The sequence below is a fragment of the Diceros bicornis genome, chromosome 35 (genome assembly GCF_020826845.1).
Source record: "Diceros bicornis minor isolate mBicDic1 chromosome 35, mDicBic1.mat.cur, whole genome shotgun sequence".
Lineage (NCBI taxonomy): Eukaryota > Metazoa > Chordata > Mammalia > Perissodactyla > Rhinocerotidae > Diceros > Diceros bicornis.
In genome coordinates this window covers 22,891,092-22,916,112 of record NC_080774.1, presented here as the reverse complement: position 1 = coordinate 22,916,112, position 25,021 = coordinate 22,891,092, and the positions used below count along the sequence as shown (strand labels likewise).

At 57.6% G+C, this 25,021-nt stretch overlaps 1 protein-coding gene across 8 annotated transcripts in view; it reads right to left on the bottom strand.

Moving 5' to 3' along the window:
• Positions 1-17,701, bottom strand: part of EMID1 (EMI domain containing 1) — a 47,551-nt gene extending 29,850 nt beyond the window's left edge. For 4 of the 8 annotated variants that reach the window (XM_058531718.1, XM_058531719.1, XM_058531722.1 and 1 more), the window contains exons 1-5: positions 17,512-17,698; positions 10,388-10,501; positions 9,796-9,899; positions 2,215-2,298; positions 1,032-1,093 (exon numbers count right to left, since the gene is read on the bottom strand). In XM_058531718.1, coding sequence (XP_058387701.1) covers positions 1,032-1,093; positions 2,215-2,298; positions 9,796-9,899; positions 10,388-10,501; positions 17,512-17,612 — 465 coding nt within the window. In that variant the 5' untranslated portion in view covers positions 17,613-17,698. Of the gene's footprint in view, positions 1-1,031; positions 1,094-2,214; positions 2,299-9,795; positions 9,900-10,387; positions 10,502-17,511 lie in introns of all 8 variants that reach the window. The other 4 variants (XM_058531725.1, XM_058531726.1, XM_058531720.1 and 1 more) reach the window with 3 other exon arrangements.
• Between the last annotated feature and the right edge of the window lie 7,320 nt (positions 17,702-25,021).

Below are 25,021 nucleotides of genomic sequence, written 5' to 3'. Positions count from 1 at the left end.
GGGCAGGGGACCACGTGGGCCTGTCCAGAGAAAAGGTGACACTCTTGGACAGACCCAGAACTGAGAACCACACCCCAGATCTGACTGCCCCTCATGCCAGCTTCTCCTGGGAGGAAGTTTGGGGAGCAGTGGGGGGTTCCTGGGGCTCCCAGGCCTCACAACTGGGGTTCCAGCACATGCTGCTCAGAAGCTTCGCTCTTCCACTGGCTACACCAGGGGCATCTTTTCTCGTTAGAAGATGGAGATGTTGTTAACAGCTGTCTACTATTCCACAGAGCCATGTTCCCTAAGCGCAACCGCCGCTTCTGCTGTCTGGTTTTCAAATTTCCCTCTTAAGAGTAAACACTTTGGTAAACATCTTCACAGATCATCTCCTTGAGATGAGTTCCCAGAGGAGGGAATGATGGAGGAAAGGATATGCAGATCAAGTGCATATGCCTCTACGTGTGTTTAGAAAATCTGGATGAGAAGACGCTCAAATGTGGACGGTCGCTCTCTCTGGGGCACAGGCAGCTGTCACAAGTGGTTTTTCGGTAGGTTTTTCATGGTTCTGAATTTTTCCTGTTTCTAAATTTAGAATGTCTTACTTTTTAATGGTTAAAAACCTTTTATCTTGAAATAATTTGAGATGTGCAATAGATGTTTTGCTTTTGAAACCGGGAAGATGATGTTATGGGAAGGAGGACAAAGGATGAAGGTGACAGGGCACAGAGGGGACCCAACTATGAGCTCTGGGGGGTGCCTATGAATATCTGGCTGGGACAGGGATGGGGGTGCACAAGGGGAGCTTCACGGGCCTCCTGGAGGAGAAGCAGGCCGGGCTGGCTGACGGTGAGCAGGGGTCCCGGGGAAGGGCACTGGAGGCGAGGCCGAGAAAGCTGGGTGGGAACCAACAGGAGGCAGGGAAACCGCCTGCCCGTGGGTGTCGAAGCTCAGCTCAGAGCTGCAGTGTGGGAACGCTGAGTGGGCTGGGCGGGGGTTGCAGGGAGGGGTTGGGGAGGTGGGGGGCAAGGGGGCAGCTGCTCACCCACCTTGGCCTCCAGCACCTTCAGCCGCTCCGTCAGCTCCAACACTTTGCTGCAGTTGAGGCAACCTGCAGAGAGGGAGGAGGCTGGGGCTGGGGCCAGGGGTCCAGGTTTCCCGTGGAGCCCCTGGGCCTCTGGGGGCAGGATGGGTGGAGGGAGAGACACTTGATGACCCCAACTCATGAGACAGCCCAGCTCAAGGAAGGGGTACAGGGTCACAGCCTGTCCAGGGTGGGCCATGCCCTGCGGGTTTCCTTTGGCTCCGGAGCCTGCAGAGTGGACCGTTTCTCCCACAGCAGGACCAAGGACCCGACTTGGGCAGCCTCGGCATCCAAAATGACTCCTTTCTGGGAAGCCAGGGCAGGAAATCCTGTTGCTTCCCACCTGGGCGGGGCTGGCCTGGGCTTTCTGGCTTTGGAGACCAACACACAGAAGTCTGGACTGGGCTGGCCTCAGAGGTGTCACCCTCTGACCGTCCCTCCAGAACCACCGTCCGGAAGCCTCCCCGTGATACCCCTAAGTCATTCATTCAAGACGTTCTGTGATTACAGAACGTCCCGGCTGCCAGGCACCCTGGGGCCGAGCGCTTTACAAGCTCATCTTTCCAGTCTTCACCACAATGCTGTGTGTTAGGACCAGTGTCATCTCTGTTCATACCTGAGGACGCTGAGCTCAGAGTAAGGGTGGGGTGAGTGCTTGACAAGCACAGAGCCTGGGGTCGAGTCCCAGAGCTGCCCTTTCCTGGCTGTGCGGCCTCAGGAGGGCATGTCTCCTCTCTGACCCTCAGTTTCCTCCTCTTTAAAATGGGGACAATGATGCCTTCTGGGGGGTGGGGAACAGCGGTGAGGTTTAAACAAGTTGATGATGGAAAACACCTGGCGAGATGCCTTGCACATTGCAGATGCTCAGAAAAGTGTAATTTAAATAAAAAGAGGAAACTAGGGGCTTGGACCTGCGTCTGTGGGTCATGGGTCTCAGGGTTCCTGGGCTCAGGTCAGACTTCCCTCTGGGGCCCATCCTCTCCCCCTCACAGTTTCCTTTCTAGCCTGTGGGGGGGCAAGGGCGGGGCACTATCCCTGACCCTCTACTGCTGGACCCGGCTGGCTTTTAGACAATCACTGCATTGCCTGTGCCCTCTCCACACCTCCCCTAGCCCAGGGGGACCCCAAGCAGCTGCCCCAGGACCCACCTGAGAAGGCTGTGGGCCGTAGCGCCATCCGCCGCAGGGTGTTTCCCGACCACCCAGGCTCCACGAAGCCAGAGGAGCCTGCAACTGAGGGACAGTGGGGTGAGAGCCCTGTGGCCTGCGCCACCCGTTTTGTCAGACCCCCTCATCTGCCACTGCAGCCCCAGTGCAGAGGGAGACAGAGGCCCAGAGAGGTGGGGGAGCTTACCTGGGTCACACGGCATGAACTGGGCTGAGCTGGAACAAGACTGCCAACTTGATGGGGGTGGGGAGAAGGGCTGGCAACGGGTCGGGGCTCTGAGTGAGGCTGGGGGCTTCCCCAATGACCCCAGCGAGCTGTATGAGTTAAGAGCTTAGAGCTAACAGATTCGAGGTCGCGTCCCAGCCCTGCCACTTGCTGACCTGTGTGATTTGTCCTCTCTGGACCTGCCTATTTTCCCATCTGTAAAATGGGATCATAAGGCCTCTACACCTCCCAGGCTGATGTGAAGCTTGAGGATGGTTACGTGTGCAAAGCGCCCACTGTGCACACACAGGGCCTGGCACACAGTAGGCACTCAATAAACAGAAGCTGCAACATCACTGTCCACCCTCTCCCTGCCCCACTTGGTAAGAAGACACTGAAGTGGATCCAGCCCTGGTTTTAAATGAAAACCAGAGGGAGTCTGGCTGCCTTGGGGGGCAAGGGGGACCCACTCCAGGAGCCCACCCCTGCCGCCACCCCCACGAGGAGCAGGCCGCCCTGGCTGGTCTGGCTTTGGGAGCCTGGTTTTCTCCACAGCTGGAGGGATGGGCTGGACAAGCCAAGGACAGGGGGCCGCAGCTGGAGCCAGCAGTGGCTCTGCTCCCTCCACCCCCCCAGGCCTGCCTTTTAAGGCCACGAAGTGTCGTCTCGGGGGGAGACAAGACCCAAATAAGGCGCAGGCCTGGCAGCTCCAAGCCAGGCTGCGGGTTGATGCAGGGAGTGAGAGGCGCCGGGAACTCAAACCAGACGGGTCCCTCTGGCCCGCCCCCAGCGGGGAAGCTGCCAGACCCTGCTCCAGGTCCCACCACGGGGCCTTCACTGGGCTGGGCCTGCATCCCCGGCACACCCTCCCTGGGCGCCTGTGACTTGCCCCGGCACAGGGGGTAAATCTCACCCAGGGCGGAGAAAGGTGGGTTGGCAGCCCAGGACTGGGGCAGGGGTTGGGGGCTCTGTGGGCGGGGGGGACGCCACTGTGAGCCATGCCCAGTGCTAAGCACTTGACATAGCCCAGCTCTATCCTACAAGGTAGGTAATAATAATGACCCTAAACACTCGTTTAGCACTTACTCTGGGCCCGGCACATTCTAAGCACTTGACATATACAGTCTTAACTCATTATCCTCACAAAAGCCTGAGAGTGGGTGCTAGTATCATCTCCACTTTACAGATGAAGAAACCGAGGCACAGAGCAACTCAGTATCACCACTCCTCTGTCCCCCGTGCTCAGATGAATGGACGAGTGAATATGAATATTTCCCCTTGGAGGAAAACGAGGCAGAGAGGTGAAGTGACTGATCCTTTGTCGTCCACCTGAAGGCTGGAGCCTGGATTTGAACGCAGGGCCTGACCTCCTCTCTCCTGGGCCACCTGGCACCTCAAGTTGGGCCTCAAGCCCCACCAGGCAGACGCAGGGAGGGCCCCTCCTGTTGGCTCCTGAGAAGAATGGCCTCTCCAAGCCCTCCTCATCCTCTTTGCTCCCAGGTGAAGATGGAAAAGGCCATTTTATCATCTTTTTCAGGAAGTCACCCAAAGGAAGCGGCCATCCTTCCAACCCCGTGGAAGTTTCGGTTTCCTCTGGGATGAAGCTTTGGCAGAGCATCTACCCTCCGCCCCGCACCCCCCCCCCCCCCCGCCCGCTATCATTTTCTTTTTTTCTATGGCACTTTCCACCCTCTAACATGTCATTTTCTGTGCCGCTTTCCCAGTTTCCTGTCAATCGTCCGTCCCCCTGGCTGGGCCACAAGCCCCACCAGAGCAAGGACCTCATCTGTTTTGCATATGGTCTGCAAAAGTGCCCGGTGCGCAGTAGGGCCTCAGCAGCCTCAATAAACCTTTTGTTGGGGAATGCATGAATCACTGGCTGAAAGTGAATTTACAGTAAGCAAACAAAATGAAAGGCAAAATAAAGGCAAAAAACCTGCAGACGGTAGACACAACTGTCTTGAAAATGCGCATAAATCTTCTACTGTCACACTAGGGTGTCCCTGAGTTATTAATCTGTGAACTTGTTGTTGGAAATTCTTTTTAAACCGATTTGCTTTCGGACATTTCACCGGGGAGCCAGCGAGAAACTAGAAAAACTAATGAAAACGTGGCCTGACCAGCAGTGCAGACATAACTGGCTCAAAGTAATTGCAAGATAACATTACAAAAAAGAGTTTAAAGAAATAACAAAACTGTCAAAAAACCCAGAAAAGGTTGGCTCTGGATTCAGGATGTACAAAAATTATCCCCCCAAATGCCCCAAATTCTGAAAAACAGAAATAGTTTAAGGGACAAACCAGGTTCTACAATGGACCCATACCACACAAAATTCCAGTAGGCAAAAAGCCACAGGTTTTGTCGCCCCCACTGGTGTTGGGCCAGGGCCACTGGGGCAGGCCCCAGGGACCTGAGAGCCCCTTCACCGGGCCTGGTGGTCTGTCCTGAAGGGCCCCTCCCCAGCCCCAACCTCGCCCTCCAGGGAGATCCACGCTCATCCTAGGACCACAAACCCAGCTCTACTCTGGGATCCTGACTGTGGGCCACTTCCCACCACCTGGGAGGTCCCCGCCAGCCCTACACACACCCCCACACACCCACCCACATACTGCCTCCCCACCCCCAACCCCACAGCTGCTGCTCCCATGTCACTTTCTCCAGGAAGCCTTCCCGGGCAGACTAGGGAACCCACCAAAGCCGCCGCCTTGAAGCTCCCATCACTCCCTGTCTTGACCTGCACGAAAGGCCAGTACCATCTGCAGTTTCCAGCCCCGGGCCCCATAAGCAGCTTCCTTTCCCTCCGCCTGCTGCTGGGGGTGAGCCAAGAAGCCTCCGTGCCCCTTCTCCTCAGATCCTCATGAGAACACTGAGGGCCAGAGAGGAGAGGCTGCCTGTCCACACAGGCGGTGGAGGGGGGTGGCTGGGATTCAAATCCTGCCCTCAGCTGGAAATGGGGGTGTGAGAAATTAGGGGGTGTCCTTGGGCTCCCCTTCTGACTTTCTCTCCAAGGAGAGGTGCCAGGAGAGGGGCTTCCTGGTTCACAGGCCACCTCCCAGGTCTGCTGGGTCCCGTGACCACAAGCCACAGGGGTGCAGCCTCCCCGGCCCCAGCCCAGGGCTCCTCCTGGGAATTTACTTTGCAAATGTAAATATTTGCTGCTGTTGGCCTGAGCCGGGATTGAGGTCAGGGCTGTGGCCAGCCAGGAGCTCCAGGAATCCTCTGGCAGGCCTCTGGGAAGCCTTGTCTGTGTCCAGCCTGGCCCCCCCTTTGGGTGAGATGAGGTTCCCATTCGTTTCCTGTGCACCCACTTTATACCAGGCCCGTGCCAGGCACTGGAGAGACGGGAGTAGTGATAACAGGGTGGGGGCCACCGTAGCCAGATGGGGGCACCAAGAAAGGCGCAGGCAGAGGGGACAGCCACTGCCCAAAGGACTCTGAATCTGCAAAGTAAAGCACAGGCTTGGCACTGAAACTGGCATGTGGTTAGAGGGAGAAAGATGTGTGCAGGAAGCGCCCAGCCCTGGATGCAGGAGAGGCCGAGGGCCCAGGAAGGGCCTGGGCTGGAACCTTGAGTCTGCTCTTAAGCTGTTTTGCTGTGTGACCTTGGGCAAACTTCTTCCCTTGCTGGTTCCCCATCACGGAAGAGAAGGGCTGTGGGGATCTACAGATGGGGAAGAGACATACGTTGAGAACAGTCGGGACAGTGAGGGGGAAACAGAGGCAGCCTGGCTCTAGGGGGCCCGTGAGAAGAAGGCGGCGAGAGATCCCCCAGCTCCTCTATCTTTCCATCTGGGAGGGGCTGGGGCTGAGAATGGCTTCTGCCAGCCTCAATGTGCCCCCACTGTCTGAACTCGCTCCCCCTGGAAGTCCTCAGCCAGCGCAGCTGCAGAGGAAAGATCCCGGCTCCGGGCCAGATGGATGGGCTTTGAATTTGGCTGTGATCCCGAGCAAGATCCTCTTCCAGCCTCAGTTTCCACATCTGGACCTTCTCTACCATGACAAGATGGCATGACACAGGTGAGTACAAGTCACAGTACCTGGCACAGACAGAGGACAGTGGCAGCTTTCCTTCCTCTCATCATTACCACAGGAGGGTCTGAGGCAGGGGGACACCGCAGACCTCAGGCCAGAGCCCTGGGGAGAATCTCAGCCATGACGCTTACTTGCTGTGTGACCTTATGTGAGACCCACACCCTCTCTGAGCCTCACTTTCATCATCTGGACAGTGGGGCTGACAGGCGAGAGATCTGTCTGCAGGGAGCCCCAGAGGCAGGGTGACATGGTGGCCACAGCAGCTCAGCTCTCAGCAGAACCCACCAGCCCAGGCTGCTCAGGGCCCATGTCCCAAGGCCTGGAGGCACCGACAGAAGCTTGGTCAGGCAGGTCCCAGTCCTGGCTCTCAGGCATTGAGTGAGCCCAGGCCAGCCTCTTTCCCTCTCTGAGCCTCAGTTTCCCATCTGTAAAATGGGGCCCATTCTAGCCCCTTCCTCAAAGGTTGTCACGAACAGCAAGGAGACCATCCTCACTCATCATCTCAGTGAACATTCCCATTCTGCAGATGGGAAAACCAGGTCTAAGAGCCATGAAGTCTGCCGGCCTCACGAACGTCAAGCCTGGAGACTGGAGGCCTGTTTGCAGAGCAGCTGATTGAGAAGTAGGGTCTCAGAGGTGGGAGGCAGGGTGGTCCCCAAGAGCCAACACAGAATCCCCAGCACAGGGGGCTGAAAGGGAGAGCAGGACATTTATTGAGCATCTACTATGTACAGGCGTGAGTCTCTAGTCCTCATGATAAGGTATGAGGTGAGCACTTTTCAGTAACAGGTGGCTTCCAGATAGAGAGGAGGTTCAGAGAGGTGAAGTGACTTGTCCCAGGTCACACAGCAGAGCCGGATCCAGGGCTGGATGCTGGGATGATGGGTGTTGCCTCTCCTCCTTCAGCTCACCCCAGCTACTCTGGGCCCTGTAGCCCCTGGTGACGCAGCTCTACGGCCCCAGGGTCATGTCACAGCACTGGGCAGACCACGAGGGCGGTCACTGGCAGGGGAAACAGCTGGGGGAGCCTGACCTAAATCCGGCTGTCAGAGGAAGGGCAGGGCCCGGGATGGGCCAGCAATGTCCCCATGCTTCCCCAGCCCTTATTCCCAGGGCCCAATACAGCAGGTTTCCAGAATATCCAGGCCTGGGCATCCCTTTTCTCAACTCCAACCCTGTGGGTGGGGAGAGGCCCCTCCGTCCCACGGGTCATCACGCAGTGCCCACCATGGGCGGCCACATCACCCGCAAGGTCTTTCCTGCTTCATTCCATCCTTGCAACATCCTGGGAGGCAGACTCTATTATCCCGCCCACTTCACAGATGCGGACACTGAGGCTCAGTGCGGGGGCGCCCCAGGCTGCTGCAGGTGCACACAGCAGCGCGGTGCCCTTTAGAGAAGATGCCCCTCCCTCTGGTGGGCGTGAGTCGAGCGCCACCTGAATTGCAGCCTCCCCACCCCCTAGTCCGGTGCCCTTGCACAATGACTTGCACAACGCACTGGGAGTCCCGGGCCCAAGGCCATGCAGCTGGTGTGTGGCAAGGCTGGCCTGGCCCATGAAGCCCTGGACACCCCCGTCCTCAGGCTGGGAACTGAAGGCCCCGCAGAGGGAGATGGCAAACGTCAGGGTTGGCCTGGCCCAGCCCCCGACTTGCGTCCCTGCCTCACCATTGGCGGAGCCCCCAGCCCTTATCCTGGCTCCTGGACACACGGCCTCCAGCTGCTGGACTCAAGGGCATGGGCGCTGCCCCCACCTGTCCTCCCCCCTCACCCACTCTATGACCGCCCCATAGACCCAGGAAGGTCTGCCCTTGGGAGGGGAGCCAGGGACAGAGTGGCCTTTGTCTGGGCAGGTCCTGCCTGGGCTCAGGCTTACCAGGCCTAGGCAGCCCCCACATCCTGGGATTCACCCCTCCCCACTATCAGCTCCTCTGCGGCCTCCTTGGCAGCAGCCCCTCCTGGCGGGCTCTCCTCCTGCCCCTGGGGCCCTTTCGCCTTCCCCTTTTCTTCCCAGCAGGGAGGGGAGGGTGCTGCTCCTGGTTCCTCTTCATGTCTGCCCCCTGCCCCCCAGCCTCCCACACCAGCCTTTAAGCCTGCCTCTCTGTACAGCACCCCTGTTGGGTGTCGGGGTGGCTCTCTTCTCCCTCTGGGTGTCTCGCTCCTCCCCAGCTCCAATGGGGACTCCTCCACCCCACATCAACACTCGCCAGGCCCCTCCCTGCCTCATTTTGTGGTGAGCTCTGCCCCCCATCCCGTGTAACTCAGGGCACATGGCCACCACTCTGGGCCTCTGTTGCCCCCTCTGCGAACCGGGGCTGTTGTGGGGTGCCAGGGAGGTGAAATGTGTAAATCTCTTGAGAAGCCCCTAGGAGGGGCGACTTCTGTTAGCATCGCGTTCCCTCGATTTGGAGGCTGTGTTTCACACGTTCATGTTTCTGGATTCAGAATGCGTCCGGTGGCTGATGTTCAGAAGAACATGCTGCCTCGGGGGCCCTGAACGTCTCTTTCCATTGAGGCGCCGACAGGCCTGGTTCTCACGCTGGTCCTAGGCCAGGCTATCCTCTTTAGGGCCATTCTTGGGAACACAGCCCTTGGTGTCCAAAAACCTTCCTCTCACTAGGTTTAGCCAGCCAGTGAGGATGGGAGTGGCCTGGAACGCTCAGCAGAGGCAGGTGCCCCAGAGGACAGGGCTCTCTGAGTAACTGTGTGGCCAGGCTCCAGGGAGGCTGAGCTGCCTGCTCTGCGCCCCTGCTCGGTGCTCGGCCCTGCGCCACCCACGGTGCACACAGGGAAGGCGGGTAGGGTGAGAAGGGTCCCTCTGCCTGGGACATGCTCCACACACACAGCGTCCAGGGGAGTCCTCCCATCTCTGAGACCCTGGGGGGAGCCAGGTAGACTGGGGTTCGAATCCTAACTGCCTCTTAGGAGCTATGTGCCCATCGCCTTCTTGAGCCTCAGTTTCCTCACCTGCAGGACGGGTATAATCACCCCGACCTTGATGACCCCCTGACCTATCTGTTACCTACCACATCAATATCCTGAGGGGTTTTCTCCAAGGTTGGAGGAAAGGCTTGGGATGGTGTGACTTAAGACATGAGCTACACAGCAGGTATGAAATTCCTCCAGGGGTCCTGAGAGGCCCCCCAAGAGGCAGGCAGTCAACGCCCAGGGGACAGCAGGCACCAACTGGGTCTGAGCTGCACCTCGCCAGCACCTCTACGCAGCGGACCCCAGTGCGCACGGCATCTACCAACTCAGCAACAGTTCACCGCTCCCTCCCGCGCACCCAGGGGAGACACCTGGCCTGCACCTTGGGGCAGTCCTACCTTCCTCGCAGCTCGGCCCCGAGTGCCCCGGGCAGCACCTCCACTCGCGGGCGGTCACCGTCTTGTACATCACCTTGTACGTGGGTCTCACCACGGTTCTGTAGCTGCAAGAGTGCCCAGGGGGCCAAGCTCAGACAGGGTCTTCCGTCGCCTCGCCCACTGTCCGTGAGGACAAACCCAGAGCCTCCAGGGTCCTCTGCCCTCTCCAGGCCCCTTTGGAGCCTCTCTCCTCCTGCATTCTGGGATTCAGCCCTTCCACTCCTTCCCAACCCCCCAGCCGGGGGGATCTGGGTATCAGCTGGACAGGAAGCCTCTGCACGCTGAGCTGGCCTGTCCCCAGCAGTGAAACTCACTGAGTGAAGGCATGTGGGTGAATGGTAGAATCCCTCCCCCAGGAAGCCCTCCAGGGTGCCCCAAGAGCACAAGGGGAGGTGCTGAGACTGGGCAGAGGGCCAATGCTCCCTTTGCCCCACCCACCCCTGGGGGCCTCGCCTTCCCCCGCACTCCCGATGCAGTCCCACTGCTAGGCCTCTGCCCACTGTGCACCTCCCCCTGCAACGCCATCGCTCCTTCTCCACCCGGTCTCACTCACCTGTTCCCCGGGCAGCTCATGGGCCAGGGGCAATTCTGCAGCACCCGCTGAAGGTAGGTGCCATTCTGCACGTGGCATGAGATGGTGCGGGTCACCACGTATGAGCACCAGTTCCTGAAACAGATCCAAAGTGAGGAAGCTCAGGTGCAAGGCGCAGCCCCCTGCCCAGGACCCCAGGAGGACAGGTGAGGAGGCCCGCCTTCTCTCCAGGAGCCCCGAGTCTCCAGGCAGAGAGTCTCCTGAGCTCTCAGAGTCCTTTGGGCCCCAGTGGGAGTCTCTGTGCTGCTGTGGCTGAGAAGCGAATTCCACAGCCCTGGGGGGGGCTGTGCACTCTCGGGAGGTCTTGGGGAATGAGCCGCGGGGGGCCGAGATGGAAGCATGGTATCTCCAATGGGGGACTCCCCTCCTCAACATCTCTTCTCTCCAACCCTGACCTGTCCAGGTCACCACTGCCTCTCGCCTTCCATCTGGACAACAGCAGTGGCCCCTCCATCTCTCCCTAGAGATAAACGGAAACCTGGCCGTGTCCCTGCCTTGCTTAGCCCCACCCTCGGCACTCGGGGTCTCCCGCGCCCACACCTGGATCCCTCACCTCCAGGCCTTTGCTCACACTGGGCCCGCTGCCCGGAGCACCCGCCCTCCACCTCTCCACTCAGCACCTCTCCCCTTGTCCCTTTCCACCCCCACCCCAACCTGAGCAGAACTGATGGTTCCTGCCCTGGATCCGCACCACTGTATATACCTGTCACGTTGAATTAAGCTGGTGACTCATGTCTGCCCCCTCCCTCCCCTGGCATGCGAAGGAGAGGCCCTGTCTCACTTGTCCTTGTGTCCCCTCTGTGTGACGGCCGGGATGCACAATCAATGTCTCAAGGGTGGAGGACTGACTTCTCCAGATGCCAACTAATAATCATATTGCGTTGCATATATTGAGCACCTACTGTATGCATCTTCTCACGGTGAGCCAGGAAGGCACCTCCCCCACCATTTTATAGAGGTGTAAACTGAGGCTCAGAGAGGGGAAGACAACTGCTCATGTCACAAGAGCTGGTGCGTGGTGGAGCTAGATTTAAACTCAGGAATGTGGATGGCGCTGCCTGGCCCCTGACTCCATCCCAGAGGCCTCAGCTCCCATCTCCTCCCCATCTCCTGAGCCACGGTCCATGGCTCTGTGAAGGCCCCAGCCTGGGAACCTGCTGACCCTGGGCTTGAGGCCACAAAGGCACGTCTGGTGGGGTGGGGGGGCTTGGGCTGAGACAGGTCACCTGAAACGGCCCTCCTTTCCCAGCTCCGGCAAAAAAATCGTGACCCTGTGCAGGGCTGAGGGCTGCTGAGCACCTGGAATGTCCCAGCCATCACAGAGGTGCCTGCCACCTCCGAAGTCCAGGCCCCCCAGCTGCCGCCCCGCCCCTACCCCAGAAGGAGAATGTCCTTGGCCAGGACCAGTGGACTAACTCGCTGTGGGACCCTGGGGAAGTCCCTTCACAGAATCAGTCCAGAAGGAGGAGACAGCCTTGCCAAAGGCATGGAGGTAGGAAAGCCAGGAGAAGGGATGGCTACGTTTGGCCCAATGACATGGCAGGAGCTCAAGAGAACCCTTGGCCAGCCACCCCATGGCAGAGATGATAGGTGCTTATTACAGCACCGTTGGGAACAGCCTAAATGAGACCACTAGATGCAGAGAACCAGACACTGTGGCAGAGCCCAAGGTCTCCACGTGTAGACCTCTGGGCCTGGTGACAGAGAAAAAACCACGTGCAGACCGATAGAGAATGACTGCATTTCTATTAAAATAAGAAAGGAAGAGAAAGCCAAAAGACTATTTATACACGGATGCACATATATAGCTATGTGTGCATAAAGTTAGGGAAAACCACATGATCACATCAAATTACCACCTCTGGGGGCAGGGATGTGTTTTCCATCCCCTCTGTCTCCTGTGCTAACAGCAACCACCGGTTACCATGCTTGCTGCCTGCCAGGAGCTGCGCCCAGGGCCCTCTACACCCAGATTATGAGCCACTTTACAGATGGGAAGACTGAGGCTCTGGGGTCTGGGACATGCCCTGGGCACCCAAGATAAGCAACACAGTCACGATTGGAATTCAGGTCCATCTGACCCCAGAGCCTGCAGCCTTAATCTTAGGCTGGAAATGCTTCTACTAATGAGCAGGTGAGGATTTTATGTTTAAAAAGATACATTTCAAAAAGGCCCCCACCCTTTAGAGCGTCTGGGTCCCTAGAGCTGTGGTTTTGAACCTGTCAGGGTTTTGTTTGAGGGGGACATAAGCCCTTTTGGGAAACTGATGTGAGTTGTGCTTCCTCCCCAGAAAAATACATAAAACTTGGGGTACAATTTCAGGGTGGCTTGGGGGTGTCCCTGCAGCCTGTGTGACATCCCCTAGGCTGCCCAGGGGCTCTGAGAGGGAAGGAAGGAGCAAGGGAACAATCTGAGCAGGGGACAGTCAGAGCTGTCCAGACACAGGAGGGGGCCCCTGGGCACGGAAGGAAGGCTCCACGCCAGTGTACAGATGCACACACAACACACACACGCAAATGCATGCACACACATCAATACGCACACACAGTGAGCACACATGCACATGGACACACTCATATGTGCATACAACTCCTGGACACACCTGTGCCCATGTGCACACACACAGACCCACATAAGCGCGCACACACACACACACACACACACACTCAAGCACAATCAGACTAAGGCAAATCCGGCAGGACATGAAGCCACAGAAATGCCGTCCTCCCTGCACTCAGGTCCACACCTGCAGACACAGCGCCATGCGCCCTTACACACACATGTGTGCACACCCCCACATGCCCAGCCCCTGACCTGGGCTTGGGGAGGTGGGCCTGTGACTGCCCACAATTGCCAGAGCTGTCCCTCTTTTTACCAGGGCGGAGCTAGGGATGATTTTCTTCTTCCTGAATTAAAATCTCCCCCACGTGGGTCACTGCTTGGCCCCCTGGTTTATTTCCCACGTGCTGGAGTTTGCCTGAATCCTCTGCTTTGGAGACACGGAGCTGATGGCCGGCTAGACAGGAGGGGACACTCAGGCCAGGTAGGGTTCAAGGTCAGTCCCTCACCCCTTCCATGTGGGGGAGTCACCAATAACCATGCCCTGCCCCTCCCTGGCCTTGAAGACCCCAGCGCCCCTGCCCCCAGGATAAACCCGAACTCCTCTGCAGGGTCCTGGCCTGGTCCTGCCACCCTCTAACCTCTCTGTCCACTTTCCAGGGGCAGCAGGAGCTCTTTCTAAAGCACAGACCTAAAGTTGCCACTGCTGGCCTGGAGTCTGCAGCCCACGCCGGCTCCCCATCGCCCTGCGAGCCCTGACTGCCCTGTCCTGAATGCTGCTCCCCTGTCCTGCACAGCAACACTCACGCTGCCCCCCTTCGACCTTCCTGCCCTCCCTCCCACGCGGCCTGTTCTCCCCCACCTCAGATCTTTGCATACGAGATTCCCTCTGCCTGGAAAGCCCCTTCCCCCACTCCAGCAAACTCCAACTCATCCTTTAGGTCTCAGTCCTGAGGCCCCAGGAGGGGTCGGGCACCTCCAGGGGGCCCCCTCAACCCCTCATAACAGCCCATAGCTTTTCCCTCCCAACAGATGCTGGGGGACGGTATTGGCAGGGACCAAGCCAGGAGGCTCAGCCCAAGAGTGCTCAGGGAGGTTTGCTGAATGACTGAATGACTGAGAAGAGACAGCGGCCCTGGGCAGAGGAGCCAAGACCCAGGTTGCCAGACATGGGCGCAGTACTTGGAAGGCCCGCCTCCACGCTGCTGCCCCTGGGGGCTTCCTTTCCCAGCTTGTGGTCTGCGATAAGCTGCCCAAGAAGCCCAGTGTAGCTGAGCCACCTCCTGCAGGACCGGCCTAGGGCAGGGGCTGGGAGGAGCAGCACTTCCCTCCTGGGTCTGCCCCTTCTGCCCACTCAGCAGCTCCTGGGCCCCCAGAGGCCGGCGGAAGGAGAGAAAACAGGCCAGACCAGCTCCGCCTGGCACCGGCCCCCCACACTAGGGCCCCCCACCTGCCCTCCACTCCCTGCCACAAGGGGCCCAGGGGACTTTGTCTCTGCAGGGCCCAGGGCTGCGATCCGGAACAGTGATAGGGCTAATTGCAGGAGGCAGCCAAGCGGGCTGGGGGCCAAGGGCCGTTATGGAAAGGAGAGGGGAGGAAAGAAAAGAGACATATGGCGGTGGGGGGGGTGACTAGGCCAGAACCCCACTCTGGGGGCCGAGTTCCAGTCCTAGTTCTGCTGCTTCCTAACTCGGCGACCTTGGACAAGGCCTGACCCTATCTGGGCCTCACTTTGTCCATCTGCAAATGGGGACAGCAGAATCTCTTCCGGCGGTGGAGGTTTCAGCAACCCACTTAGCACAGTGCCAACAGCTGTCGGTAATTCTCGTTCCTGGACTGTGGCACGGGCCCCTCACCCCACAGCTGTGGTCCAGGGGCTTCCACACACGAGGTCCTCCCCTCAACTGCAGGATAGGAATTGTCAGGCTCTGCATTTTACAGAGGGGGAAACTGAAGCTCTGAGAGAAATCACCTGCCCAGGTCACCCACACGAGTGTAGAGCTGGGATTTGAGCTCCCGAGAGAGGGGCTGGGGAAGAGAATTCTCCGCTCTCCACTGATCCTAGGATTTGCCCAGAGGAAGCCAGTCTTGCAGGGGGAAGGGGCCTGGGCCAGGACCCCAGTGATGGCTTCAACTCTACAGCCACAGTGCTGAGACGGGTCGTTAAAGGAAGAAGAGGTTCAGGCTGGAAGGGACCTCAGAGCGGCAGGAAGCAGCCCCAGCAGGGACTGGGGGGTGGACAGGGGCAGGGGCGAGCCAAGGCTGCTCTGCACAGCCCCAGGGCACCCTGGTTCCAGGGGTCTCAAAGTCTCGCCACATTCCTCGGGCTGGGGGCGGCCCCTTGGATGCCTTCCCAGGCCTCCCCCTCCCCAGGCACAAAGCCTCTTTTCTGCCACTGGTCCCTCAGCTGCCAAAGGGCACCTGGGGCGCCGGGCTGGGGGTGGAGGGAGAGCTGATGGGGTGTGACATCCCCACGCTGTCTCCAGTGATGCCACGGGGACGGGGCCACAAGGGGAGGTAGCTGAGGACCACAGATTCCTCCAGCTAGGGGTCCCTTCCTCCACCTAATGTTGGTGATACAGGAACCACTGAATGTCAGGCCCCACGCTGGTCCTTCCCATGGGACGCCATCCACCCTCAGAGCAGGCCTGTGAGCAGGGGACAAGGGGAGGAAAGAGGGAAACAGCGAGGAAACTGAGACCCACGGCTGTGAAGTGACCTGCTTGAGGTCGCACATCAAGTGGTGACAGAGCCAGAGCCAGAGGGCCAGGGTCTGGTCCTAACCAAGACATGCAAACCTCTCCCAGACACACAAGCTGACCACCTCTGCGGGGGTGAAAAGAACACAGGAAACTGGCTGGCCTGGACTGAGGTGCCACTTTTCCTCTCTAGGTCTCAGTCTTCTAATCTATAAAATGGGAGCAACAGCACTGCCCATAGGGCTTTTGTGATGCTCAGGCCACTGTGAGCCTTCTGTGAACAGATGGGGTGACAATCCCCAGTGACCACCAGATACCGGCCCATAGCCACCATCCTGCTCACACCCAGGAAGCCCCGGTGGTGAGCAGCCCAGGCTGGGGGGCGCTGCCGTGGATTGGCTGGAGGGCAGCCCGGACCTTAAGCCCTCTCAACCATCAATCTGAGCCTGACACTGGGAATTCTGAGTTCAGAGTCTCGGTCATCTTAGAACCCGGGACCCTGGGGGCTCACATCCATGACCTATGCAGGTCATATCCCTTCTCTGAGCCTCAGTTTCCCTTCTATGAAATGGGGGCCCTAAAAATGCATGCCTCCCATGGCAATCGGGAAGATTCTGGAGGTGATGGATTCAGGTAAAATGCTCAGCCCAGGTCAGCTGTGGTGAGCATACAGTAGATGATGGCTGTGACATCTGTCACCCGCCCGTCCCTGTCTCAGACAACTGCTCTTCTGGCCTCTGATGCCTCGGCCACCTCTGCCCTCCAGTGCTGCCCACGTCATCTGCTCTTGCTAGCCCAGCGGGGGCATGCTGGCCCCTGACCACTGGGAAAGGGGCATTTCTGAAAAGAAGTAAAGAATTGAGGCCGTAGGGGGTGGGGGTCAGGCAGGCCTTTGAATGGGATGAAAAGGCCTGGCTACTCCGTATTGTCTGCCTCAGACAACAGTGGCTGGCCCTGGAGAGTGGACCCCAGCAGGCGCAGGGGCTGCAGCCAGGACAGTGGCCGGGGCAGGTTCAAACACTGTCATCAAGGCCAGAAAGACACAGATTCAAATCCTAGCTCTTTTATTAACAGCCCATGAACCTAGAAGATTATGTTAATTCTCTGGGGCCTCAGTTTGCTCATCTGCTAAATGGGGGCAGTGCCCCCTACCTCAATTCAGTCTTTGAAGGATTAATGATGACACTGCACATAAAAGGCCCCCTCACAGGTACTAGAAGATGCTCCATAAACAGCAGAAGAGAAACTGTTCCCAGCTCCTGAGAGAGCGGCAGGAAGACGAGAATCCCTTGCCATATCTGTCCAAAATGCCAGGTCCCTGGGGGCTGACACTGACCCACGGGCAGAGAAACTCCACCCCAGTCTTCCTCGGAGGGAAATAAATAGCCCGGGTACTAAAAAAAGCCAGGAGCAGGGCAAAGGGAAAGGGGTCCCTGGAGCGACGGCTAGGGGGTGTCCTGGGCTTTTCCCATGTGCAGGGAGGGGCGCCCTTGGACTAGGGCGACGGAAGTCCTGGGGGGTTTCTCCCTCGTTGTGCCCCTTCCTCCTCCTCTGGGGCTCTGGAGGTGAAGTGGTCGGGGGTGGAGGAGGCTGTCGGGGGCTGCCGTCTCCAGACACCTGGTGTAGGGGACCCCCTGCACTGCCATGAGCCTCTGCCAGATAGCGGGGCGGCCAGGGTCCCTGCCCCCACCCGGGCTGGCACTGCGCTGGAGGACTGGGTTCCCTTCCCAATCCCGGGCTTGCACGGAGGCTGGGGGTGCCTGGAGTCCCGGCTCCCAACCCGGGGCCGGCAGGACACAGAGGTGGTGGTGCGGGGCAGCCCTTACCTGTGCCCGGAGAACTGGGCTCCCCCGACGCTCCACGCGGCGCTGCCTCCGGGGAGCAGGAGCGCGAGGCAGAGCAGCGCCCAGGCCCGCGGGCCGCCCATGCTGCGCCCGGCGCCCTCCGCGCGCGGCCCCTTGCCGTCGCCGCCCCCAGCCTGCCGTCGCCACCCGCCCGCGCCGCCAGCCGCCCCGGACGCGCGGATCCCGGTTCCCGGCGCAGCGGCGGGAGGGCGCGCGGGAGGCGGGCGCGGGGCGGGGGCGCGCGTTCCCGGCCTCGCCCGGCCCCTCGGCGGCCCCCCGCCCCCTGCGCCGCCGCTGCCAACCCGGAAGGAGCCCCGGGGGGCCGGGCGCCCCCGCCAGGAGGCCTGCCAGGTGCCCACCTGAGCCTGGCGTCCTGCGCCGCGTGGCCCTTTTGGGGGCGAGGTGCCAGTTCGGAGGTGCCCTCCCACGTGTTGCAGACTGAGGAACTGAGGCCGGGGGCACGGTTTCAGACGCAGCGAGCACCCAAACCCGCCACGTCTGAGCTAATGATGCAGGGGGCCTCATCCCCTCTCAGGGATCCCGTTCCCTGGGCACGCGAGATCTGTGCATCCATGCAACAAAGGCTTCCTGAGCAGTGAGCGCCACTGTGTGCAGGGCGCTTCAACTCCGATTCACATCCTGTCTTGGTTTAATATTCAAACCACTTTGGGCGAGGTGGGCACAATTATCCCGTTTTACAGAGAAGAGGACTGAGGCCCAGGCACTTGTCTAGTCTCCCTGGGAGGAGAAGACCTGGGCTGACCCCATAAGGTCAGTGTCCAATCTTATTGCCATTTTACAGATGGAGAAAGCGAGGCACAGAGAGGAGATGTCATCTACCTAAAGCGCTCCATCAGTGGTTGGAAGAGCCAGGATTTGAACCCAGATCTCCTGACTTCAGAGGGGGTAAGCTCTTAAGCACAATTAGGGAAGAGTGCAGACAGCATGTTGGTCTGGGCCTCGGTTTCCCCATCTGTAACAAGGTAAGGATTGGCTTGGAGTGGAGTTTCTTCATCAGGGGTACATGGATGAGCTTCTGGGGAGAGGGCTGTGAGTCCTGCAAAGGTGTATGCAAGTGTGTGTGCACACAATGGGTGTGTGCGATGCATGTGTGTGCAAGTGTGATGGGTATGTGTCATGTGTGATGCCTGTGTGCATGTGTGTGATGTGTGTCTGTGACAGGAGTGTGTGTTTATGGGGAGAGACCACAGCTCTCATTAGAGGGGACCCGGAACCCTCTAAAGCTATAGGACAGTCTCTAACCACCCCTGTGGCCTGGATTGAGGTGCAGCAGGCAGTCCTGGGCTAGGGAGCCCCCTGCCCAGCTTGGTGGTGCACCAGGGGTCTGTCCCGTGGGATCCTGCCGTGGCTTGTCCAGATCCAAGATCTCTGCTAGCAACACTCCAGCAGGAAGGATCTGCCAGCCTCTCCCTCTGATTCCTGGGGACTGCCTCCCCTGACTCACCAGGGCCGGGCCTGAGTCAGGACAGGGGAGAGTGTGCTGATGTAGAGGGAGCTATCCCCTGTCCCCCGAGGGGGCAGTGAGAGCTGGGTTCAAATTCTGCCTCTGCCACCTCTGCCCAAGTTAGCTTGGCCAAGTTCTGCCCCTCTCCAGCCTCAGTTTCTCTTTGTAAGGGCAACAGTTGCACATTCCTTATGGGGGCGGGGCAGGATTGACATGTCACGGTAATGCCCTGGCACCCGCTGGCCCCTGGTTCATGTGGTCACCCAAGGACTCCCCACCTCCTCCAATGACATCATCATGGCACCAACTTTGCCTGCTTGGGGAGCTGCCTCCCTCCCTTCCATGTATGATTTTGGGCGCCTACTGTGTGCTATCTGTCTGACCCCCAAGAAACTCAGCTTTGTACCTTTCTGGTTAGCCTTTGTTTGTGACACGACTAGATCAGTGACTCCATAACCGTGGATGATTTGTCACTCTCAAGGGGCCATCTCCTGAGAGGCCCAGGTCCATCTGCAGCCTAAGTCAAGTGGCTGGGGTCAAAAACCATCTCCCCAAAGGTGACACTGAAGGGCATGCAGCTCTTTAGGAAGAAGTGCTGGGCAGTGGCTTATGTCCTGGGGAGTGCCTTGGAAGGCCCACGAGGTGTCGGGGACACGTGGGATGGATGTCTCAGAATGAGGCACTGCCAGGTCTGTTTGCAACATGTCGAGATGCACCTGTGATTAATGGCATACACATTCCTTTACCAAGGCCACCAAATTCATGGGAGCTTCAGGCGGCTGTGGAATTTACCCAGCGAGGGACACTCTCAGTAAAAGCTGTTATCCACATATTGACCTCAGAGGGGGCCCTGTCCTTGCTGAGGCTGGGATCCCCTGGTCCAGGGAATTGATTTATAACTACAGCCACACCCTGTGGAGGTGCAGCCTGGTGGTTACCGCACAGGCTCAGTGCCCCATAGGCCTAAGTGTCAATTCCAGAGCAAGCACTGGGAGCTGTGTGACCTGGGACAAGTCACCTCCTCTCTCTGAGCCATATTTCCTTGCCTGAAAAAACAAACCACAGGACCTTTTTAAGATCCCTCTGGCTTAAGAGTTCATGCTTCTGGGCAAGTGTGAGAGCTTTGGGTCTCCGCATGGTGGTCCTGGGGCACAGCCCGAAGCCCCTTTTCAGGGTGCACTTTCCTGGTGGCTGTCAGCCTGTTTTCTGGTCCTCTTTCCTCCCTGAGCTGGAAGGGCAGGAAATGCCGCAGGGGCCTGGGTCTTGGTCATTTGAGGTTTCAGTGTTTGCTGAGACGGGGGGGGGGGGGCTGCTCCCTCGAGGTCTCAGGCCTGTCCCTGTGGGCGGGGCCTCTTCCCTGGGGGCCTAGTGCTCTCGTTGCCAAGACCAGACCACAACCGCCAGTAACGACAGCAGCTTCCGTTCCCGAGCGCTGACCGTGTGCCAGGCGCTGTGCTAAGCATTTTGCCTGCATTGTCTCCTGCCCCTCTCTCTGTCACCGGGGAGGCCGCCTCATTACCCCCGGGTGGGGGGCTCGCCCCAGGTCCAGGCTGGTGAGTGATGGGTGCCGGCCTGCGCACTCACCCACCAGGCCACACTGCCGCCCTCTGGCTGAGCCGTGCGGGGGGGGGCTTCTTTGGGGAAAAAGAGAACTCAGCTCAGATTTGGACTCCCATCTGGGAGCTGATGAGGCGAGAGACGACACATGGACACACACACGTGTGGACCACACAGGGACATGGACTCAGACACATACACACACACCCCTCCCGGAGCAGGCTGTGGGGTTTGGGAAATACAGCCCTTCTGGTATGGAGTCACTGACACGTCCCCCGGGGCTAGTCCAAACAGGAAATGCTGTTCTCCAGCAAACGACCTGGGTCGAAGCCTCCCTTCCCCGTGAATTCCCACCGGGGCCTCGCTAAGGGCCCCTCTCCTCCGCCTGTGTCCCTCAGGGCAGCCTCTCTGGCTCGGGGGTGCCCATGATATCAGTCCTGTTGCCCGGGCACCCCATCTCATCTGTACCCATATCGTGCCCATCCTATAGGTGAGGAAGCAGCCCGAGGGAGACAAGTGGGCCCAGAGCCTGTGGCAGCAGCCCCCAGGGGCCCAGGCCTGATGGCAGTGCCTGGATGTCATGGAGAAGAAGGGGCCGTGTAAACCCCAGTGGCCTTCAAAGCCTCTGCCCAGACAAAGGGTAGGGCTGGAGGGCCGGGCCTTCCCCGTGCTTCCAGGTTGGGGAACAATGCCCGCTTTCTGCGCCTTTGATCTGGAGGCCTGGCCCTGTTGTCCCTAGTCCCAGAGCAGGGGGCACCCCACTGGGCCAGGGCGGGGCCCTGGGGGACCCGGAGAGCCTGCAGCTGCCTGGCCAAGTTATTTATGCTCCGTGGAGCTGCCCTTCTCACCCAGCTCATTCCTTCCTCACGGAGCTGGGACGGGCTGGAAGGGAGCGATGGGAGGAAGGAAGCTGTCGGAAAATCATAATTTAGGGCTCCGAGGGGGCCTTCCTGCCCTCCTCAGGAATCCCCAGGCGGAGAGGCTGCACCTTGGGGGGGAGGGAGGACAACAGAGTGACAGGCGGAGCACGAGCAAGCATGGCAGCACAGGGTGCCTGTATTTGGAGTTAAGAGGCCTGGATGTTCTGTGTGATCTGGAGCAAGTTCCTTCTCTCTGGGCCTCAGTCTCCCCATCTGGAAAACAGGGGTGATGAGAGACTTGGGGACTTTCCTGTGACTGTGCTTTGTTGACTGTGAGGAATGCACAAATGAGAGGCCTTCTCCTTAATGTTTGTCCCACTTCCCTTCCTCTGGTACCTTCCCCCAAATCCCCTCCTTTCTGCCCCTCACCTCTGCCCCACCTGCCTTCTCTGAGGTCTCTTACTCTGCATCTCTTTCCACACCTCTCCTCCTGCAAAAATGGACTAATGAGGTCTCCTTAGGCAGCATCCACCCAGCTGGGGGATAGAGGGAGGAGCTATTGGTTTGTTCATACTAGAGTGTTAATGACTGATGTGTTGAATGTTGTTAAATGTTGGGGGGCAGTTAGCAGGATTTCTTCCTCATTTAAGCCCTAAATCATTGGTAGTAGAACTTCTAGGCTGGTAAGGGGGATGCTTGCTGACCAAGGGTCTAGGAACAAGGTCTGCCAGGTGAGAGGATCTTCTGTGTGGGAAGGTGTTCATCTCCCAGCCCCAATGAGGTGAAGCCCACCTCCTGGGGGACACATCTGGAGTGGCAGCCCTAAGTCCCTTTGGTTAGATGGATCTGGCAGGCATGAAGGGCAGGCAAGACGAGCCACTCAGAGCTGAGACCCTGGAGCTGCCCACCAGCCCTGCCAGGTCCTGGTGGCACCTGTTGGGCCACGAGCACGTTGGCCCGCCCCACCTGACACCCCCAAGATGAATGGTTTCCACCTTCAAGGAAGTGATTCTGAGGGGTAAGAGGAGAATGAGAGGAAGGGGAGAGAAAAGAATCAGAGAGAGACAGAGAGATACAGAGAGATACTCAGAGAGACAAAGAGAGCCAGCAAGCCAGAGACAGAGGGAGACAAAGTGAGCCAGAGAGATATAGAAAGAGACAGACGGAAAGACAGGGAGAGACAGAGAGACAGAAAAAGAGACAGACAAGCAGACAGACAGACAGACACAGAGAGAAGGGCGCTTTGGGAAGAGGACCCCAGGTCATTGGCTCCTGTGGGAGCCAGGCAGAGGGGGCAGGTCCAGGGTGCCCCAGGCCTCATCCATCCCTCTGTACCCTACAGGCTCTGGCCTTCAGACCCCAACCCCCACATCCCCAAGGGTGGGGAGCCAGTCCTTCCTCCATCTTTCCCCCATGCCAGGCACTGGCTGGCCGATGGGCTCTAGGCTGTCTAGAGCTGGTATAAATCATGCTTGGGCAGCCGTCTTAGGCAGACAGAGCCACTGGGCCCAGGAGAAATGGATTCCTAGCCTGGGGCTTGGCCTGGGGAGTCTTAAGTGGATGGACAGCCATATGGGGGATGTGTGCTCCTCGAGCACCTGGACTCCAGGCTCTCCCTGCCCCTACCTCTGGTCCAGCCCTGCGGGGCTAAGCTTGGATCCTCTCTCCACCTGCCCCCTCCTCGGCTCTGTTCCATCCAGTCTCCCCACTTTGTGGGATGTGGCCTTAGTCTCCTCGGTGGCCTCTCACCTCCTCTCTGACCCTCCCAGTGCTTTAGGATCTTCCCAAAGGTACATGGAGCCAAGTAACTCTGTGAGGGAAGCCTTCAGTCTCCCTGCTGCCCTCTGGTTGAGAACTGAACATGGCCTGCCCTGCTCAGCCTCCCTCTGCCCCAGGCCCTGGACACCAAATGTCTCTCAGTTCCCAGCCCACCTTGTGCTCTCCAGCTGGCCGCAGAGCTTTCCCATCCTGTCCTGTCACTCACCCTTCTGTCTCAGCTCAGACATCACCCTTCCCTGCCTCTAGGAAGGTGCCCCACACACCCAAGACTGAGTCATGTGTCCAGTGGGCTTCCTCACTCACAGCATTCTGTGCTGGAGCCATCTGTTTATTTGTCTCGTTGCTCTGATGTATCATAAATAGGCATAGATTTTTGTAATCTTTCTAAGAGTTTTAGGAAAGATACATACCCCAGAATGCACAAAAGATACATTTGGGTACATAAAAATTTCTGCACAGAAAAAAAGTAATATGATTTAACTGTGGAAAAATTTGCAACATATCAATCAGATAAAAAGGCTAATTTCCTCCATATATAAAGAGCTCTTACAAATTAATGACATCAATCAATGAACCAATAGAGAAATGGACAAAAGTATGAAGACAACTTGGAATGAAAACACATTTAACCTGACTCAAAAGAAAAGCAATGTAGGTGAAAACCACAATGAGACAGCACTTTCCAAAACTGATGGTAAGGACTTAAAATTTTTGATAAAATGGGTTGGCAAGGAAGGGTGTGGGGAAAATATCACTTCACATATGCCCTCTTTGGAGTACAGTTGGTAATATATAATGAAATGTAAAATATATACTCCTCTGACTTAGCAATTCCATACCGAGGATGTTTCTCACATGTATATTTGGAAAGAATACCAGGAAATTAACTGCAGCGCTATTTGTAGTAGCAAAAGATGGAAACAACATAAATGCCCATTGCAGGAGACTGGTAAATTAAGGTACATGCATCAGTGGAATGCTATATTGCTATTAAAAAAAAATGAGAGAATAAACAAATGTGGTATATCCATACAGTGGAATATTAGTCAGCCATTAAAAGGGACAAAGTACTGACACATGCTACAGCATGGATGAACCTTGAAAACATGATGCTGAGCGAAAGAAGCCAAACACAAGAGGCCACATGTTGTGTTTATATGAAATGTCCAAAATAGGGATATCCATTGACACAGAGAGTAGATGAGTGGTTGCCAGGGGCTGGGGGGAAGGGATGGAGAATGACTGCTAATGGGTACCGGATTTCTTTTTAGGATGATGAAGATGTTCTAGGATTAGATAGTGGTGTGGTTGCACAACTGAATATACTAAAAAAACCACTGAAATGTACATGTTAAGGGATGAATTTTGTGGTATGTGAATTTTATATGTATAAAGACGAGATAGCTCTAAGTGATTTATTATGAAACGATCTCCAAGATCAGTTGTTAAATGAAAAAAGTAAGTGCAGCGGTGTGTAAAGGATGCTACCATTTTGAGGAAATTACAGGAATATATACCCATAAATACTTGAATCACGCGCTCACTGTCTCTAAAAGAATTCTCAAGAAACTGGTAACTGGCTGCCTTTGGGAAGGGGAACTGGGGGATTGAGGGTGTTAGTTTTCATTGTGAATCCTTTTGCATGGTTTGAAAAAATTAATACCAAAAAGTATGCATACCATAGTCACCTTTTGCCCTAAGAATTAAATACGTATGTGTGTGCACATATAAAATGGCAGCTCTTACAATTCCAGCTCTGGTAGCTATTGCTTGCAGCCTGGGAGGGCCCCTGGGTGCTGGGGTGCGGTTTCGACAGGTTTCCACCTCCAGG